Here is a 20,957-nt window from a genome sequence, read left to right on the forward strand (position 1 = left end):
TCTCCAAGGCTTCCTTATACTCATCACATATTGTTCTTGAATTTTGGCTAAGCCAAACGCATCATTCAAAGATGAAGGATTTAACATCCTCACAGGTAGCCTAATCTCATCACGTAGGCCACTCAAAAAGCAGCTCAACTTATTCTTCTCTGACAAACCTTTAATACAATTGGAAAACATCTCAAATTCAGCTTTGTAATCATTAACTGTACTAACCTGCTTGAGTTGAGTAATTGACTCCATTGGATCATCGAATTTGAACAGCTTTGATGAAGTCCTCCCAAGAGTGGAATGTTCCTACCTCACTGGCATCCTGGAACCAAACCAAAGCCTCATCATCCATGTGGAATGAAGCAATGAAAATATGTTGACTAAGAGGGACCTGATGTACAGAAAGTACTGATTCGCACGATAAATCCATGGTGATGGATTACCACCATGAAAGCGAGGAAAGTCTAACTTAATTCCTCTTACAAAACCTCTATCCACAAGTTCTATGTTACGCATTCCTTCCATGCCTTCCTCCATATCTTCGTTTCTGTGCAGCGTTTGTTGCTCTTGATTATCTTGATGTGTGTTACCAGAATCCTCAGAATCATGACACGAAATCTTTGAGATTTGTTGTAAAACCTCCTAAAACTTCTTATCTTGTGCTTCTCTTTCCGATCTGGCAGCCTCTTGCTGCTTCAACAATAAACCAATCGCATCCTCGATTTGTTTTTGTTGTCGATCCAATTGCTGCCGTAAATGATTCATTGAATCAACTATTTGAGCATATGAACACGTTCCTTCTGCCATGGCTGATACCAACTGTAATGGACCCAAACTGACTTATTCGAGAAGTCACTCTCCAGAATTAGGGTGAGGAAGAAGAATGAAGTGAAGATAGAAGAGGCGAGTCTGTAATTGCATGAATTATCCGGCGGGGACTTTTCCCCCCAAGTCTTCTATTTACAGTAATTGTTTGAACAAAACGGTAGTGTTTAAACAACACTTATTGTAGTTCCCGTAAGTAAAAATGATTGCATTTACAATTAATAAGAAGAAAAGTTATTAAACGACAACGTTCTATTAAAAGAATGAAACTAATTTTACATCACACAACGCCGTTCTTAGCTTCTCGCACACAACTAACTGTCATTAACCACCTTTCCATTTTTGACTTATGAACACAACACAGAGGCTTCCCTCCTCATAGCAGAAGCTTCCCTCCTCATCACACCTTGCCCCCTTCCACTCCAGACTACAATCCTTCCACTCTAGCACTTCCTCAATCCATAACAAAATGAAATGCTTATATAGGGTAGGAAAGAAATCCTAATTTTTTCATATTCCAGCATACAAAATTGCCTAAATTTTAGGACTCATCTTGGTAGCCACGTATGAGCTTCATGAGTTCGAATTTAGAAATCCTTATTAGAGACAACTTTGTAGCCTTTTAAGATAGATTTCCAAAGTATTAAGAATCGCATCAATCCGATATTTGAGTTGAAGGTTACGATCAAATACTAAAATATGTAGAGGCTGTCTTCTAGCAAATTTCGGACTGACTTTTTCTCTTTATCCGAATTACTCTCAAACCCCATCATTATCCTTATTTGAAGAGTCCTACACTCATTGAAAGTTCTAAGGTTGTTCCAACGTCTTGCCCAATTGAAAGTCTTTTAAATTTGACAGGGTTTTGACTTGCACTTTTATAGACTCTGAAATTAAACATAAAAATCTACTCAGGAGTATCCCAAAGTAAATAGAAACTCAATTCAAGAATACACATTAATTCCTATGATTTCTATTCATATTTTAGCATTTTAGTCCAATAATAGGGTTTTTAGAGTGCACTTTCATACACTCATCAACACTATCATGCATCATGTTTCCAGCCAACACTTGTCAACTTGATTTTAAAATAGGGATGATATAGTTTCTTCTCACCTTTCATGGTTTAGAGAATGATAATCCTTATTTGCACATCAGGGAGTTTGAGGAAGAGTTGCGACTTTCCATAGTCATAATGTTACAGATGATGTTGTGAGACTTAAGTTCTTTCCTTTCTTTTTGAAGGATAGAGCAAAGAACTGGTTGTACTCACTAAGACCATGATCAATAGGATCATGGAATGAGATGACATAGGTCTTCTTTAACAAATACTTTTCCCAACATAAGACCAATACTTTGAAGAGGCAGATCTCCATCTTTACACAAAAGGATAGTGAGGCTTTGTATTAGGCTTGGGAGAGGTTTAAGGAGTTGTTGAGTATGTGTCCTCACCATGGGTATGAGAACTGGTGCTTAGTTAGTTTTTGCAGAAAAATTCAGATGAGGCCATAGAATATCTTAATGAGCCTGTTGAAAAAACTCACACTTGGATTGGACCTAGTGCTACTGAGAGTACAAATAGGTCACGACCTGCTGAAAATCCAAATAGTGGTGGAATTTACCATCTTGGATATCTTGTGTATATGTCATGTGAACTTGTTGGTTGCTTAGTTTTATGTGAATGTTTGTGATATTGATGTTTCTTCCATGTGATATAATCTCTTATTAGCATGACTATCTAATGTATGAATAGAATGGCCTATGGAATGTATTCATGTTATGAAAATGGAATAAGAAGCCATCTTAGGGTTCGGATTGCACAATGTGTGTTTTGTATATGAATGTTTGTTACTTGAGTATGGCGCCCCCAGCCCCTGCTTGGGATTGGACGGTGACTGAAACGCTAGGACATGTAACACAAGGCTACACACCTGTAACGACCCGATCCTATTTTTTTAGAGATAAATTACAGAAATTTTTTTTTGACTCAATAAATGAGTTAAAGCTCATATGAGAATTATCAGATGAAATTTTTTTAAACCTAGAGTTAATGCTCCATTATTATTATTTTATTTTGGTAGTTTTTATTGTTATTTTATTTATTTTTTTATTTTTTTTACTCCAAACACGTGTGTTAGAGTCCAAACACGATCACTATTCTTATTTCCTCTTTATAATATAACTCCTAGCTACCGGATTTTATTCTATGTATTTCAAACATGCACGAAATCTAATCTACTTCCATGCACGCACGTTTTTCTCCTTCTTCACTAGGGTTTTCACTAGTCTATATATATAGTTAGGCTCATTCGTCCAACCACCAGCCTCTCCTCAACGCCGCTGCCAGCCCACACTCCGTAAGCCACGAACACACAGCCTTCTTCCACCAACTCCCCTCAATTCGTCTAGCAGACCACCCAAGACCTCCTCCGTGACGCCCACCGAAAGCCACAGCCACATCACCTAGAACCACCAGTTTTCTTCACAGCAAACTCACGATATCTCCACTGCCAGCTCCTTTAACACAGCACAAGGACCCCGATCGGAAGCCACCTAACGTGCCGACACCCTCCATAACGATGCCCTCCACCACTGTCGCTTGGCCAAGCCAACCACATCCGGCGATATCTGCCAGCCCACCGCCCATCCAACACACGGACAATACTCTGTTTTACTGCACCGAAATAGAGGAGATATCCTCACCCAAACTGAGAGCCACATTCTGCCACTGTTGGGCGGCGACGCTACCTTCGGTAGCAACAAATGACGCCGAAGATCTAGCCTCCACCACCCAGTGTCGCCCAGCTCCACCACCCAAAGCCCCATGCACACTACGTGGTGCGTAAACTTTCTCCCCGTAATCTCTCTCTCTAAGATTCAGTTTCTCTCTCTCTCTCTCATAACTCTCTTACTCTCAGTTGCATAGCCGCCACTCATCGGAGTTGACGCCGTGCCCAGCCACCAGACCCACCGTCGCGACTGCTTCTTCCTCTCGGTGAAGTATCGCACGTCTCTCTTTCTCTCGTATCTTCTGTTTCTCTACAAGTATAAGTTGTAGTTTAGGTTCCGTAGGTTATTGACACAATTACAAAAATGCCCTTGTGTTGATTTTCCAAAAATACCCATGCCTATTTAGGATGAAAATATGAGAATATTTTAGTACTAGAAAGAATCTAGGTTTAGGAAATATAGACTATTTTAGTATTTTAGGTTTTAAATAAAATCACATGTTTAATTAGAAATTTATGTAAATTATGTGTTTATTTTATAGGTGATCGATTATGTGCCGAAAATAGTGGATTAGCACTACAAGGTAAGTAGCATGATCATATCCTTACACGTATGTACGGTAAACGACATGTCTTTTATAAAAATATTTTGCATGTATGCCCTTCGTTGGAAGCTCCTCTTTACATATCCAATCATTATATATTTATGAAAATCTATGATTTTATGTGAAAGTTTATGAATATTAATGATCTTATGTGATAATTTATGCATTAAAATAATTATGGAAAGTGATACATGATTTTATGTGAGAGATTATTCATAAAATTATTTATTAAATGCATGATTTTATGTAAGAGTTATTTCATAAAATTATTTATGAAATGCATGATTTTATGTGAGAGTTATGTATAAAATTATCTATGAAAAGTCATGAGTTTATGTGAGGGAACATGTATCACGATATTTATGAAAGAATGCGATTTCATTTGAAATCTATGATACGATATGACAAGTATGTATGTGATTTCTTTTGAAATGTATGAAATGACAAGTATGCAAGTATGTTTTGATGAAATATGTAACGGCCTATGTTATGATATGAAAACGGTACCTATGTTATGGGCATATTGCATTGCCAGGTCATGCATGCTGGTAGTGCACCCAGTATGTCTTCCTTATGTATGGATTCCATAACCCGCGGCCACGGGCAGAATCGGAATCGGAATCTACTTAGATTCGCTAACCCTAACTCGTGGGGGTCAATAGTGGGTAATGGCCTATGATAAATGAAAATATAAGTCCATGTTCATGTTCACGTTAATTACATATGTATTTGTGAGTATACACGTTTTTCAAGAAACTTTATGTTTATTATGTTTACTGTATGATGTGTTGCTTATTGAGTATTCGACTCATTTAGTTTGTTTTTATGTTTTTAAACTACCCCAGGTGATGATGACATTTATGAGGATGAAACTGCAGAACAGGACTTGACCCCGGGAGGCGAGGCAGAGGCCTAGATAGATTATGCTATAATTATTTCTATGGTTTATAGTTTAAATAAATCATTTTGATAAGCACATGAGACTTCCGTAATTTTTTTAAATAAGTGCTTCCGCAGACTTTATTTTTGGATTTTCAGCATTTATTGAAGTTTGTTATTTATGGAAATCTTTTGCATCTGGCGTTTTGTTAAAAAAGAAAAGCTTTTAAGTTTAAGTTTAGTAGTAGCACACTGTCTTCCCAAAAATTCTAAAATGTCTTTTTGGGAAGCGGGGTGTTACAACACCCCTCGTACATGACAGATAATATGCAATGCACCTAAGTAAACTAGAAATATGCAATATCATAGCACTGAAAAAAATAATGAAAAGTCGAGTATTCTAAGCAACGCGATAAACAATTGCAAAGCACATGGTACCGTACTAACAAAAAACATATCCCCACATTGTCTATAACCATAAATATGTATCAGAAGATACGACATCCCGAAAAAACATAGAGTAAAGTTTAATCTCTCAAAACACGGGACCTCCTCAAAACATTGTTTCTCAAAAACTGAGATCTAAATTATAAGTTTTTTCTTCCTTTTTTTTTTTTCACAAAATAACTAGGTTCCCGTTCTCTTCATTGCTAATGTCCCATTAGGAGCTAGACACCAAAAGACTCCGTGAGACTTCTAAGGTCCGGGTGGTGACAACTCTAATTCCTTGGCTACTGCCCTTGGATCAGATGAGGGCTTCGAGGTTTACTTAAGATAAGCGGACAACTGGTCATGTACCAATCGAACTTCAAAAAGTCGGAACTAACCTGTATAGAATACTCATCCTCTGCCAGAGAACCATCTAGATTCATGATTCCTGGGAATCCGGGGTACCTATAATAACATCTAACATTCCGGTTGGTGAATGGTTAACGCAATGAGATTTTGAGAAATCTCGGCAAGCAATCACACAACATATAATAGTTAACGCAAGTGTACAAGAGGTATATCATGAAATGAGTGCATAGACATGTACTTGACATATGACTTGACCAAAACTTGACTTATGCACTTGACCATGTTCAAAAAACTTGTAACAGAGACTTTTAAATGTTTTCGAAAAACTTCTTTGACTTTCTTTTTCATGTTGATTTTAATCTGAACTTTTCTTATCAGAACATATCACAAGATTTACATCGACTAATCCTTATCATATGAGCTTTTATTCTTGTTCGTAGGGTGGACACAACACGGTTCCCCTTTGCACCACGTGTTCCTGCTAGTTACCGCACTAATAATGGTTCGTGCACTGTGATAAATACGTCATAAATAGAGAATCATATTAACTCGACCTTATTTCATTGGGTTACATGCCTTATGCACCCACTAGCGTTAGGCGCTTCCTCGCTCCAACATCCTTTAAAAAGAATCCATTCGAGGCTTTTCGACTATTTTTCGTCGACCCAGGGGTTAAGACTCCATTCTTAAGCACTTTAGAGTGGACAGAGGAGTTCCACTATGACAATCCCCCGTCCTCGCACTTGGGGTCGTGATAAAACATTTAGACTCTTTCCTTTGAAAACACTTTTTGAAAACATTTTTCCCCAAATGCATGTAACATGAGACTTAAGACATACGTACTTTCATTTAATACATGACATATGGAATACCATGCATGAAATAACTAAGCATAACATGTTCAATTCATGGCATGATAACATGAAACACATGAGACATCAAAACGCATACATGGAATCATGAAAACTTGCTTAGACCGAAACTCATAGGCACAAAAACATGAAGAATCATTACTTAAACATGTTCCAAACTTCAAGCATATGACGTAGAAATCAAAGCATAGTGAAACAAATCATGAAATCATAGTTTTTGGCTAAGGTTCGAAACTTTCAAGGCATATTCAAACCAAAATATCATGTTGCATAAATCATCAACCATAATCAAGTGAAAACTGAAACTTATAGGAGTATTTCATGGCATTTTCATCACAAATCTGAAGCATATAATTCATTCCATAGATTTACTTAAGATCATATTAGCATATTCAAACAAACAATCAAGAGATAGCAAACAAAGAAAACACAACAATGAAAGGATTTACACAAATATATACAAGTATTAACCAAGAGTAAGTTGAGTGTATACCTACAAAAATCCACGAAATGAAACAAATTGCAAGCTGTAAATAGAAATATAACTCGTTAGAAATAGGGTTCCAAAACCCTCATCCATATTCTTGAGTGTGTGAGGGTTTCTAGGGTTATCACTAAGGCTTAAGAAGTCCCAAACCAATTGGTTTCTAGGGTTTTGAATCAAGAAAACTTTCAACTTCCTTGTATCTTCGACTAATCTAGAATAAGTGTGAAAATACATGAGTGTGGCCGAAAATTTAGAGGATGAACTCCCCCCCACCATTTGGCTTCAAGGGTTTCTTAATAACCCTAAGTCATTTTCCAAGAAATCGGGTAGAAAGTGTGTGTGTTCCATTATTTTCGAAATCTTATGAGATTTGAATCACACTTTTGGATTGAGAAAGTGGCTTGTGTGTGTGGAACTAAGAGAAAAACCGATCCTTACCTTTCCTAGTCTTGAGGGTGGTGAAAACTTCTCTTGAAAAGGAATCCACTTGTTTGGTTGGAAAGAAACCAAGAGAAAATGTGAGAAAGTAGAGGAAATCTCTAAGTGGTCGTGTAAGAGAGTGATATGAACTCATCAGAATGGAATCCATTGAACCCACAATCAATTTGGAAACTCACCCAAGAAAGCCAAAATCAAGTCAATGGATGGAGAATCTAGACTTGTTGAGAACTCGTTTCAAGAACCTAGATTATATTAAAATCTAGACCCGTTGAAGAACATGTCTCAAGAACCCAGATTACAAGGAAGAGTGCCACAAAGGTTGTGATTTACCTTTGATAAGTTCAAAAGTTCAATTAAGAACAAGAGGAGTAAACTTAACTCACAATGAAAATTCAATATCGTTTAAAACTCAAAGTGTTGCAAGGCTACAAGCTTAAATAAGCCAAAAATTAGTCGCCCAAAGTGACTTCTTCCCAAAAAGCCCTTGGCCGAATATTACATGACCTTTCCACTAGAACCTTAGCTGAAAAATTAACCCTAGCCAAAATACTATGTGACCGGCGCCCCCTTTAAGTGCATACAATAAAAGTTCTTTTGAAACCCTAATTAATAAAACATAAGAAATATATGGGCCAAGCATCTTCAAGCCCATTTATTCTAAACTAATAAATCCTTTAACCAAATTGAAAGCCTCCAATAACAATAGGCCCTATCTCTAAGTCATGTCTTCCACAGCTTAAATCAAGTGGATCAAAACTAGTTCTCATTCTTTCAAGCCCATCTTGAGTGTTGGGCTCTTGCTAGCTTCATCCCAAGTGGATTGTATCAATCCTTGCATTGCTTTCTTGATCTTCTTGGCTCTTGATATTGTAATTGGCCCATTTGGGACTTGCAAATGATTTTTAAGAGTAGGTCTACCTTGGTTCTCATCATTCCCCCTCTCCTAAAAAAGATTCGACCATGAATCCTCACCTACATCAAAAGGAGAAAGATCATAAACATTGAAGGCAGCAAAAACATTATGCTCACCTTGAAGATCCACCTTATATGCATTGTCATTAATTTTCTCAAGAATTTGGAAAGGTCCATCTTCTTGAGGATGCAACTTAGTCCTTCTATGAGCTGGGAATCTTTCTTTGTGCATGTGAACTCAAAAACCCAATCTCCTGGTTCAAAAATGACACGCCTTCGCCCTTTATTGGCTTGGGAAGCAACTCTTTCATTCTTTTGGGCAATTTGAAGCCGTACCCTCTCATGAAGTGACTTTACCAACTCCATCTTCTTTTGTCCATCCAAGCTACTCCTGCCATCAATGAGATAACTGGGCTTTAGGCCCAGCCCCTTTGAAGTCAGGACGAAGCCCAGCCCATGAGCTCAAGTGGAGGGACGGACGGCGTCGTTTAGGTGAGTTTCCCTCTGCTGCATTGTTTTTCTTCCCCATGATTTCTCCCCTCTGCACCTCATTTTTCTGCACATCACACTAACCGTGCGCACCAACCCCCCATAATCCTAGCAGTTGATCTTCATCTCTCACCACACTCAAGAATCGGTTTGGCTCACTTCGGCAGACATTGCAACCGGATCCTCTCATCCAATTTTTTTTCTTCTTCTCATCTTCTCCATATCTTCACCGTCCGCTCGACTCAAGGGTTTCGAATTTCAAACTGTTTCTCCACTGCAATTTCTTTCGATTTTTGAACAAAACTTGGTAATTTCTTCTTCTATTATGGCTTTTCTTTTTCCTTTATGGTTATTCTTCTTTCTTTTCTCTGTTCTGCTGGTTCTTACTCGTGCGGGTCTCCTTCCATTTTCGGTTTCTATCGTGTTTTGATCACACGCACACACACACTGCTTGGCTTGCTGAGCCGCACATCAGAAGTGTAGTCTTGCTCATCTCCCACCATTCATTTCCTGTCTCACTTTTATTTTTTTTTCGTTGCTTAATTTTCGCACACATCCCCGTTCCATCTGAATTCATAGTGTTCATGCTTGGAACACTAAGTCATGTTCGGAGTACTCTAATTTTTCGCTTTGTGCAGAAGCATTTTTTCTTTCACTAGGAAGTGCTGTGAATTTTTCTGAGCGTAGACTACAGCGGATTGTTTTGGTTCGGGGTGGATTTGAAGCTTTCGTGACTTGGTTAGGTAATCTCACCCGAAGCTTGTGGTAGTGTTTGGATTTTGTGATTGGGTAGTGAATTGTAAAAGTGTTACTGATTTGATTATGGCGTGGATAAGATTTTGCATTCCTGCAGTTACTTTTGGCAAATTGTTACAATTATATATTTATTTTTTGTGTGGGTGTTTCATATGTTGGATTGTGGTGAGGTGATGGAATTATTGAAGTTGAGGAGTATGATTTTTGGATGGATTTGTGAGACTGTTTTGGACTATTAATTAAGACTATTTGGTGTAAATTTATGGGTATTTTGAGCTAGTTGTATTGAACTTTTATGCAAGTCTTAAATTGTTGAATGAATTAATTATTGATGCGGACACTGAAGTTGTTTTATTGGAAGGTTGGAAATGAAGTTTGAGTTGGGTTATGTTTTTAATTATTGAAGTTGCGGTTGTTGGTTTTGGAAATAATTATGATTGGTTTGGTGTTATAGAAGGTGGCTGTTTTGGGTTTTAAATGCGAATGGGTGAAGAGAGTTGTTCGGGTTTAATTATTAGGATAGTTATTGAGTTGTGAAGGGACTGTTTTGATTTATTACTCAAATAAATAGCAGTCTACTAGATTGATTATTAAATGTTGGATATATGTTCTTTTTGTTTAGGTGGTGTTACTATTAGAGTTCCGGCTCAAGGTGTTGATAATACGAAGAAGTCAAGTAAGCGGAGTTCATATACTAGTTTTGCATAAAACAAATAAAATGAGGTTGACTTTGAGAATAAATGTGTTTATTTTTTTTAAAAGAGATGATCTAAAGACAACCTCAGATGTTTATTCTGTATATGCATAAATTCTACATAAGAGAAAGTGTTTTTCTATCATGACTGGTGTAGACATGAGCTAGTTTTGTGCATTTTATTTCTGAACTATGTAAAAGAGCGAATAAGGAATTATAAAAGTTTTGTTATGAACAAATGAGAATATTTTGTTTATGTTTATCTCGAACATATGAAATGATCTGAAGCTTTTCAGTGTTTTGTTTTGATGTGATGTGTCATCTGAAAACCTTGGCATGAAGTTCTGATTCTGTATATGATTGTAATCGGATTTTCGATAAAATCCGTTCTGTTTTTGTTAAGGCCCAGCCACGGGTATAATGGTGGTTTATAACCCTACCACGGGGGTGAAACATGGTATACGGCCCAGCCACGGGTATAATGGTGGTTTATAACCCTACCACGGGGGTGAAACATGGTATATGGCCCAGCCACGGGTATAATGGTGGTTTATCACCCTACCACGGGGGTGAAACATGGAAAATAGCCCAGCCACGGGTATAATGGTGGTTTATAACCCTACCACGGGGGTTAAACATGGTATTGTCCCGATGTGATATTAAAGGATGATAAGATTATAATGTTTCCGTTTAGAAATGCTAAAGGATTCTCTTTTTGGATTTAGTATATTTTTCTGAAAATTTTGCTCTAATGTTTTTGTACAAGTTTTGTTTCTGCATTCTGAAAGTAAATATTTTGTTCGGCTTATCAGATGTTATAAATGCTCATGTTTACATGCTAGTATATGTTCTCTGTTTGCTGAGTTGTTGATAACTCACCCCGTTAATCTTCATAATATTTCGGATGACATCGATGGCTCAGCTGAAGATCAGTATTAGAGTCTATGGAGAAGATTAGCATTGATTTGTTATTGGGTATCTCATGATATTAGTGTTGGTGTTGGAGGTTAATTATCTTTCTTAAGTTTGCTTCAATGGATTTAGACGGTTTATGGAGACTATGTTAATATTTTATTATTTCTAGTTGTTATTTGAGACATGAAGAAGAGTTGATTTTATTTGGGTTGTTGGATTGAATATTGGATAAATGAGTTTATTTGATTTATTTAATTGAAGTATTTACGTTCGATTTGAGGTTTGGAAAGTGGATATATTCTTGAATTTGGAAGTACTCTAGCCTTGTTGGAGCTGATTATCAGGTTTTATGAGTCAACTCTCCGAACCCTTGGGGTCTGGGCGTTACAGTTGGTATCAGAGACAGGTTTGAATTCTGCATACTGTAGACCTTGGAGGTTTAGATATATGTGGGTTCATAAGATGTGGGAATTTCAAAATAGGAATTGGAGGATTATAAGGATAGTCATGGGGGTATTTAAGTTTGAGTTCCAAGGACATTAAGATTGATTTTGATGGGATTTGAGGTTTAGATCTGGCTAATGTTAGGAGTTGAGTTTGGAACTTTGAGAATTCTAGTGATATATGTGTGTAATAAGTGATGCCTGATTGGCATAGTTATCTGATTTATATATATATATATGTATGTGTGTTTATATGCATATTTTATTTATCCTCTTATTTATTTCTATTTACCTGGTATTTTTGTTTTCTTTTATTTTAGAACGTTTCACCGAGTTTAGACTTTCAGGATGGCTGCTCGTTGTAGAGTTCGAACTCTTGAAGATTTGAATGAAGACGACAATGGTGGGGGTTGCACGTTTGAACAATTTAATCGAACGCATCGTCCCACCTTTGATGGAAGAGGCAATGCGAACGCTGCGGAGGATTGGATACAAGACATTGAAGAAATATTTGGTGTTTTGGATTGTACCGATCAGCAAAAAGTCAAGTTCGCAGCCTTCAAACTATCTGGAGAAGCAAAGAGATGGTGGAATTCTGAGAAAGTTATCAGGGAAGCTGAGGGGATCGGAGTAATTGTTTGGGCTCAATTCAAGCAGATTTTCTTCGATCGATTTTTCCCTAAGGCAGATAGGGATGCAAGAGCCCGAGAGTTCACCAATTTGGTGCAAGGGACCATGACTGTGCGCCAGTATGCTACAAGGTTTGCGGAATTATCACGTTTCACCGCATACTTGATTCCCGATGAGGAGAAAAAGACTAGGAAGTTTGAAGAAGGTTTGAACTACAGGATCTATGAACGGGTGATGGTCTTACAGATTCAGAATTTTTCAGAATTAGTGCACAAGGCGATGCTAGTTGAACAGAATCTTAAGAGGGGTGCTGAATTGCAAGAACAGAGGAAGAGAGCTTCTCCACAAGGGTTTCCTAGTTCGGATCAAGGGCAATGGAAAAAGAGAAATGAGGGGAGCAGTTCAAGTCAGAGACAGATATAGGAAAATCATACACCTAACCCCTGTAAGTTCTGTAACCGCATACACCATGGGGAGTGCAGGAAGGAAGTGGGATGGGCATTTCATTAGAGAATGCCCATTGCTTTCGGAGAACAACAGAAGGCCCAACCCACCCCAAAACTTTAGGCCGAATAATCAGGGCAACAATCAGCGGAGGAATGTACCTGCTCGGGTGTTTGCTTTGACACCGGGAGAAGCTGAGGACAAGGATGATGTCATCACAGGTATAATTCTCTAACCATATCTTAAAATTGTATTTGTTGAGAATTAAGGAATATTTGTCTTATTATCTCTATGGGTTATATGACGTAACCAGGAATTATTCCCTTATTTCTCAATAAGGCTACTGTTTTATTTGACTCGGGGGCTACCCACTCTTTTATTTCAATGGATTATGTTAAATTGTGCCCCATTGATGCTGATGAGATGGACTGCAATTTGAGGGTCTCTACCCCAACTGGTGATATAGTGACTTGTAACAAGATTTTACTCAAGTGTCCAATAACTATTAGCGGGAAGGAAATGCCAGCTAACCTGATAGTCTTTCCTATGACTGGATTTGATGTAATTCTGGGGATGGATTGGTTAGCTTCCAGTTATGCTAGTATTGATTGTTTTAAAAGGGAAGTGGTGTTCAAGTTCCCGGAAGAAGAGGAACTTCGATTTATGGGTTCCAAGGTGCGTATCCCTCCATCAGTTATTTCTGCTTTTCAGGTTGATAAGTTAATCCGTGACGGGTGTCAAAGGTGTTTGGCTTTTGTGGTGGATGAACCAAAGGAAGAATTGAAACTAGAAGAGATTCCTATTGTGAGGGAATATCCAGAAGTTTTTCCTGAAGATTTGTCTGGATTACCGCCTGAGCGAGAGGTAGAATTTGCTATTGAATTAGCTCCAGGCACGGCGCCTCTTTCCAAAGCCCCTTATCGAATGGCGCCATCAGAGTTAGCCGAGCTCAGAGAACAGTTGCAAGACTTGTTAGACAAAGGTTTCATTAGACCTAGTGTGTCACCTTGGGGAGCTCCAGTCTTGTTTGTGAAGAAGAAGGATGGGACAATGAGGATGTGTATAGACTACAGGGAACTGAATCGAGTGACCATAAAGAATAAATATCCGTTGCCCCGCATCGATGATTTATTTGATCAGTTGCAAGGTGCGCAGGTGTTCTCTAAAATTGATCTCAGATCGGGTTATCATCAATTAAAAATCAAGGCGGAGGATGTGCCTAAGACAGCTTTCAGGACCAAGTATGGCCACTATGAATTTTTAGTCATGCCTTTTGGTTTAACCAACGCCCCAGCAGTATTTATGGACTTGATGAATCGAGTATTTCATGAGTTTCTGGATAAATTTGTAGTGATGTTTATTGATGATATATTAATCTACTCCAAGAGCAAAGCCGAACATGAAGACCATCTGAGGCAAGTACTAGGGACACTCAGGGATAAGAAATTATTTGCTAAGTTGAAGAAGTGTGAATTTTGGCTTGAGTCTATCGCATTTTTGGGACATGTAGTCTCAAGAGATGGCATTTCTGTAGACCCCGGGAAGATTGAAGCAATAGTTAACTGGACTCAACCAACCAATGTGCATGAAGTTAGGAGTTTCTTGGGTTTGGCTGGTTATTACCGTCGATTTATAGACAATTTCTCAAAAATAGCGGTTCCCCTTACCGCCCTCACTTGGAAGAACAACAAGTATGTTTGGACTGAAAAATGTGAGGAAAGCTTCCAGGAATTGAAGAAGAGATTGGTGACAGCTCCAGTTATGACAGTCCCTAGCGGAAGAGGAGGATTTGTGGTTTATAGTGACACTTCACGATTGGGTTTGGGGTGTGTTTTGATGCAGCATGGAAAGGTAATAGCTTATGCTTCTCGGCAATTGAAGACATATGAACAAAATTACCCCACACATGATTTGGAGTTGGCCGCCGTTGTCTTTGCACTTAAAATCTGGAGGCATTATTTATATGGTGAAAGGTGCGAAATCTACACGGATCACAAGAGTTTGAAATACTTCTTCACTCAGAAAGAACTGAATATGAGACAGAGGAGATGGCTCGAACTAGTCAAGGACTATGACTGCAACATTAACTACCAACTAGGCAAAAGCTAATGTTGTAGCTGATGCACTTAGCAGGAAGCCAGTGGGACCAGTAATTGCAACTCTTACCACTCAGCCCCACTTATTAATGGACTTGGAAAGAGCCACTATTGAAGTAGTTGTGGGTGACCAGCAAGCATTAATAGCCAATTTAATAGTTCAACCAGCTTTGATAGACAGAATCAAGCTCGCCCAAAAAGAAGATTCTAAGTTGGCGAGATTAATTGAAGAAGTAGAAAAAGGGGATAAACCTGAGTTTAATGTTTCTGAAGATGGAGTATTAAGGTTTGGAAACAGATGTTGTGTGCCGGACAGTGTTGTAGTAAAAAGACTTATCCTTGAAGAAGCGCACCGCTCCCCTTACACAATTCACCCGGGTAGTACGAAAATGTATCGAGATTTGAAAGAGTCTTTTTGGTGGGAGGGTATGAAGAGAGAGATTGCTCAATTTGTGGCACAGTGCTTAACATGCCAACAGGTGAAAGTAGAACACCAACGACCAGCAGGATTATTGCAACCACTTCAGATTCCAGAATGGAAATGGGAGCATATTTTTATGGACTTTGTTACAGGCCTTCCACGGGCATCGACCGGACAAGATGCAATTTGGGTGATAGTAGACCGTTTGACGAAGACATCTCATTTTGTACCTATCAAAGTTTCTTATAAGTTGGAGAAACTAGCTGAGCTTTATATACAGGAAATAGTGAGGTTGCATGGGGCACTTGTGTCCATTGTGTCGGATAGAGATCCGCGTTTCACTTCGAAATTTTGGCGAAGCTTACAAGAGGCCATGGGCACTAAGTTAAATTTCAGCACGACGTTTCACCCACAGACAGATGGTCAGTCGGAAAGGACCATTCAAATTTTGGAAGACATGTTGAGAGCTTGTATGTTGGATTTTAAGGGGACTTGGATTCGACAATTGCCTTTGGTCGAGTTTGCTTATAATAACAGTTACCAGGCTAGTATTGAGATGGCACCTTATGAAGCACTTTATGGTAGGAAGTGTAGATCTCCGTTATATTGGGACGAAGTGGGAGAAAGACAAATTTTGGGCCTGAAATCATACAGAAGACAACAGAGAAGATTGAGACCATTCGAGCTAGAATGAGAGCAGCTCAGAGTCGACAGAAAAGCTATGTAGATAATCGTCGTCGCCAATTAGAGTTTGAGGTTGGGGATAAGGTATTCTTGAGGATTGCACCCATGAGAGGGGTTATGAGGTTTGGAAAGAAGGGTAAGTTGAGCCCTAGGTACATCGGACCATTTGAGATTCTTGATCGGATTGGACCAGTGGCTTACAGAGTAGCCCTACCACCCGCACTCTCAGGTGTACACAATGTTTTCCATGTATCTATGCTGAGGAAGTATGTACTTGACCCCACCCACGTTATCGATTACGAGCCACTTCATTTTCAGGAAGATCTGACTTATACAGAAGAGCCGGTGCGGATTGTAGAGAGAAAAGAACAAGTATTACGTAATCGGACTATTCCATTGGTTAAAGTGGTATGGAATAATCATGCTATCAGTGAAGCCTCATGGGAATTAGAAGAGGATATGCAAGTCAAGTACCCACAGTTATTCGACGATGATCCTAATTGCTTGTAATAAATTTCGAGGACGGAATTTTTATAAGGGGGGAGAATGTGATAACGGGCTTTAGGCCCAGCCCCTTTGAAGTCAGGACGAAGCCCAGCCCATGAGCTCAAGTGGAGGGACGGACGGCGTCGTTTAGGTGAGTTTCCCTCTGCTGCATTGTTTTTCTTCCCCACGATTTCTCCCCTCTGCACCTCATTTTTCTGCACATCACACTAACCGTGCGCACCAACCCCCATAATCCTAGCAGTTGATCTTCATCTCTCACCACACTCAAGAATCGGTTTGGCTCACTTCGGCAGACATTGCAACCGGATCCTCTCATCCAATTTTTTTTTCTTCTTCTCATCTTCTCCATATCTTCACCATCTGCTCGACTCAAGGGTTTCGAATTTCAAACTGTTTCTCCACTGCAATTTCTTTCTGTTTTTGAACAAAACTTGGTAATTTCATCTTCTATTATGGCTTTTCTTTTTCCTTTATGGTTATTCTCCTTTCTTTTCTCTGTTTTGCTGGTTCTTACTCGTGCGGGTCTCCTTCCATTTTCGGTTTCTACCGTGTTTTGATCACACGCACACACACACTGCTTGGCTTGCTGAGCCGCACATCAGAAGTGTAGTCTTGCTCATCTCCCACCATTCATTTCCTGTCTCACTTTTATTTTTTTTTCGTTGCTTAATTTTCGCACACATCCCCGTTCCATCTGAATTCATAGTGTTCATGCTTGGAACACTAAATCATGTTCGGAGTACTCTAATTTTTCCCTTTGTGCAGAAGCATTTTTTCTTTCACTAGGAAGTGCTGTGAATTTTTCTGAGCGTAGACTACAGCGGATTGTTTTGGTTCGGGGTGGATTTGAAGCTTTCGTGACTTGGTTAGGTAATCTCACCCGAAGCTTGTGGTAGTGTTTGGATTTTGTGATTGGGTTGTGAATTGTAAAAGTGTTACTGATTTGATTATGGCGTGGATAAGATTTTGCATTCCTGCAGTTACTTTTGGCAAATTGTTACAATTATATATTTATTTTTTGTGTGGGTGTTTCATATGTTGGATTGTGGTGAGGTGATGGAATTATTGAAGTTGAGGAGTATGATTTTTGGATGGATTTGTGAGACTGTTTTGGACTATTAATTAAGACTATTTGGTGTAAATTTATGGGTATTTTGAGCTAGTTGTATTTAACTTTTATGCAAGTCTTAAATTGTTGAATGAATTAATTATTGATGCGGACACTGAATTTGTTTTATTGGAAGGTTGGAAATGAAGTTTGAGTTGGGTTATGTTTTTAATTATTGAAGTTGCGGTTGTTGGTTTTGGAAATAATTATGATTGGTTTGGTGTTATAGAAGGTGGCTGTTTTGGGTTTTAAATGCGAATGGGTGAGGAGAGTTGTTCGGGTTTAATTATTAGGATAGTTATTGAGTTGTGAAGGGACTGTTTTGATTTATTACTCAATAAATAGCAGTCTACTAGATTGATTATTAAATGTTGGATATATGTTCTTTTTGTTTAGGTGGTGTTACTATTAGAGTTCCGGCTCAAGGTGTTGATAATACGAAGAAGTCAGGTAAGCGGAGTTCATATACTAGTTTTGCATAAAACAAATAAAATGAGGTTGACTTTGAGAATAAATGTGTTTATTTTTTTTAAAAGAGGTGATCTGAAAACAACCTCAGATGTTTATTCTGCATATGCATAAATTCTACATAAGAGAAAGTGTTTTCTGTCATGACTGGTGTAGACATGAGCTAGTTTTGTGCACTTTATTTCTGAACTATGTAAAAGAGCGAATAAGGAATTCTAAAAGTTTGTTATGAACAAATGAGAATATTTTGTTTATGTTTATCTCGAACATGTGAAATGATCTGAAGCTTTTCAGTGTTTTGTTTTGATGTGATGTGTCATCTGAAAACCTTGGCATGAAGTTCTGATTCTGTATATGATTGTAATCGGATTTTCGATGAAATCCGTTCTGTTTTTGTTAAGGCCCAGCCATGGGTATAATGGTGGTTTATAACCCTACCACAGGGGTGAAACATGGTATACGGTCCAGCCACGGGTATAATGGTGGTTTATAACCCTACCACGGGGGTGAAACATGGTATATGGCCCAGCCACGAGTATAATGGTGGTTTATGACCCTACCACGGGGGTGAAACATGGAAAATGGCCCAGCCACGGGTATAATGGTGGTTTATAACCCTACCACGGGAGTTAAACATGGTATTGTCGTGATGTGATATTAAACGATGATAAGATTATAATGTTTTAGTTTAGAAATGCCAACGGATTCTCTTTTTGGATTAAGTATATTTTTCTGAAAATTTTGCTCTAATGTTTTTGTACAAGTTTTGTTTCTACATTCTGAAAGTAAATATTTTGTTCGAGACATGAAAAAGAGTTTGAGACATGAAGAAGAGTTGATTTTATTTGGGTTGTTGGATTGAATATTGGATAAATGAGTTTATTTGATTTATTTAATTGAAGTATTTACGTTCAATTTGAGGTTTGGAAAATGGATATATTCTTGAATTTGGAAGTACTCTAGCCTTGTTGGAGCTGATTATCAGGTTTTATGAGTTAACTCTCCGGACCCTTGGGGTCGGGGCGTTACAATCAATAGGTAAAGGTATCAAATCTAAAGGAGTAAGTGGATTAAAACCATAAACATATTCAAAAGGAGAATATAAGGTAGTAGTATACATGGTCATATTGATATGAACCCACGGGAATGAAATCCCTTAAACCCACAATCAATTTGAAAACTCCCCAAGAAAGCCAAATTCAAGTCAATGGATGGAAAACCTAGACCCGATGAGAACTCGTTTCAAGAACCTAGATTATATCAAAATCTAGACCCGTTGAACAACCCGTCTCAAGAAACCTAGATTACAAAGGAGGAACGCCACAAAGGTTGTGATTTACCTTTGATAAGTTCAAGAGTTCAATCAAGAACAAGAGGAGAAAACTCAACTCACAAATAATATTCAATATTGTCTAACCTTCAAATGAGGCTACAAGGAGTATTTAAACTAAATCTAATTAAAATCCTAGCCAAAATAAAGCCTATTTTTACCCAAAATGCCCTTGATGAACAGTGTCGCGCTACAATACACGCGGCTACAGTACAACTACAGTACGCTACAGTACCTCTTAAAACCCTAATTCCTAAAAAGTAACTTTTCAAATAAGCCCTTGGCCAAAATACAAGGCCTTGTCGAAAACCCTAGTTCATTAAAAGTAAGACGTATGGACCATGCATCTTCAAGCTCACTTATTCTAAACAAATAAAATAAATCATTTAACCAAATTGGAAGTATCCAATAACAATAGGCCCTATCTCTAAGTCATGTCTTCCACAGCTTGAATCAAGTGGATCAAAGTTGGTTCTCCTTCTTTTAAGCCCATATTGAGTGTTGGGCTCTTGCTAGCTTCATCCCAAGTGGATTGCACCAATCTGTGCATTATTTCCTTGATCTTCTTGGCTCTTGATCTTGTAATTGGCCTATCTGGAACTTGCAAATGATCTTTAAGAGTAGGCCCACCTTGGTTTCCATCATTCACCCTCTCCTCAAATGGATTCGACCTCGAATCTTCACTTACATCAAAAGGAGAAAGATCAGAAACATTGAAAGTAACAGAAACATTATACTCACCTAGAAGATCCACTTTATATGCGTTGTCACTAATTTTCTCAAGAACTTGGAAAGGTCCATCTCATCAAGGATGCAACTTTGTCCTTCTTTGGGCTGGGAATCTTTCTTTGCGCATGTGAACCCAAACCCAATCTCTCGGTTCAAAGATGACACGCCTTCGCCCTTTATTTGCTTGGAAGCAACTCTTTCATTCTTTTCGGCAATTTGAAGTCGTACCCTCTCATGAAGTGACTTCACCAACTCCGCCTTCTTTTGTCCATCCAAGCTACTCCAAATGCCACTTTATCACATGCCATATACACATCAGAAAAGTCAGCGTCATCGGCATATATTTCTTTCACATATTCAAACCCAAGCATTTTAGCACTCATAGAAGTAAGAAGTACATACCTCCGGGATAGAGCATCAGCATCAATGTTCTCCTTACCTTGCTTGTAACGGATGACATAGGGAAAGGTCCCAATGTATTCCATCCATCTAGCATGCCTTTTATTCAACTTACCTTGACCCTTGAGATGCTTCAATGATTCATGATCGGTGTGGACCACAAATTCCGTTGGCCATAGGTAGTGCTACCAAGTCTCTAATGCACGAATAAGAGCATAAAGCTCTTTGCCATAAGTAGGGTACTTCAGGGATGCCCCACTCAGCTTTTCACTGAAGAAGGCTATGGGCCGCCTATCCTGCATCAA

The 20,957-nt window shown here is 38.5% G+C and overlaps 1 protein-coding gene and 1 non-coding gene across 2 annotated transcripts; one reads left to right on the top strand and one right to left on the bottom strand.

Moving 5' to 3' along the window:
* Window positions 1–2,167: 2,167 nt before the first annotated feature.
* On the bottom strand, window positions 2,168–2,277 carry LOC121237995. Its single transcript, XR_005935042.1, has one exon. It is a non-coding gene; the product is annotated as a small nucleolar RNA R71 (small nucleolar RNA).
* A 10,658-nt stretch (window positions 2,278–12,935) lies between these two features.
* On the top strand, window positions 12,936–13,677 carry LOC121236554. Its single transcript, XM_041133004.1, has 3 exons — window positions 12,936–13,131; window positions 13,224–13,585; window positions 13,654–13,677. The coding sequence occupies exons 1-3, from the start codon at window positions 12,936–12,938 to the stop codon at window positions 13,675–13,677; spliced, it is 582 nt and encodes a 193-aa protein (XP_040988938.1).
* Window positions 13,678–20,957: the final 7,280 nt, after the last annotated feature.

The sequence above is a fragment of the Juglans microcarpa x Juglans regia genome, chromosome 6S, assembly GCF_004785595.1.
Source record: "Juglans microcarpa x Juglans regia isolate MS1-56 chromosome 6S, Jm3101_v1.0, whole genome shotgun sequence".
In the NCBI taxonomy this organism is placed as follows: domain Eukaryota; kingdom Viridiplantae; phylum Streptophyta; class Magnoliopsida; order Fagales; family Juglandaceae; genus Juglans; species Juglans microcarpa x Juglans regia.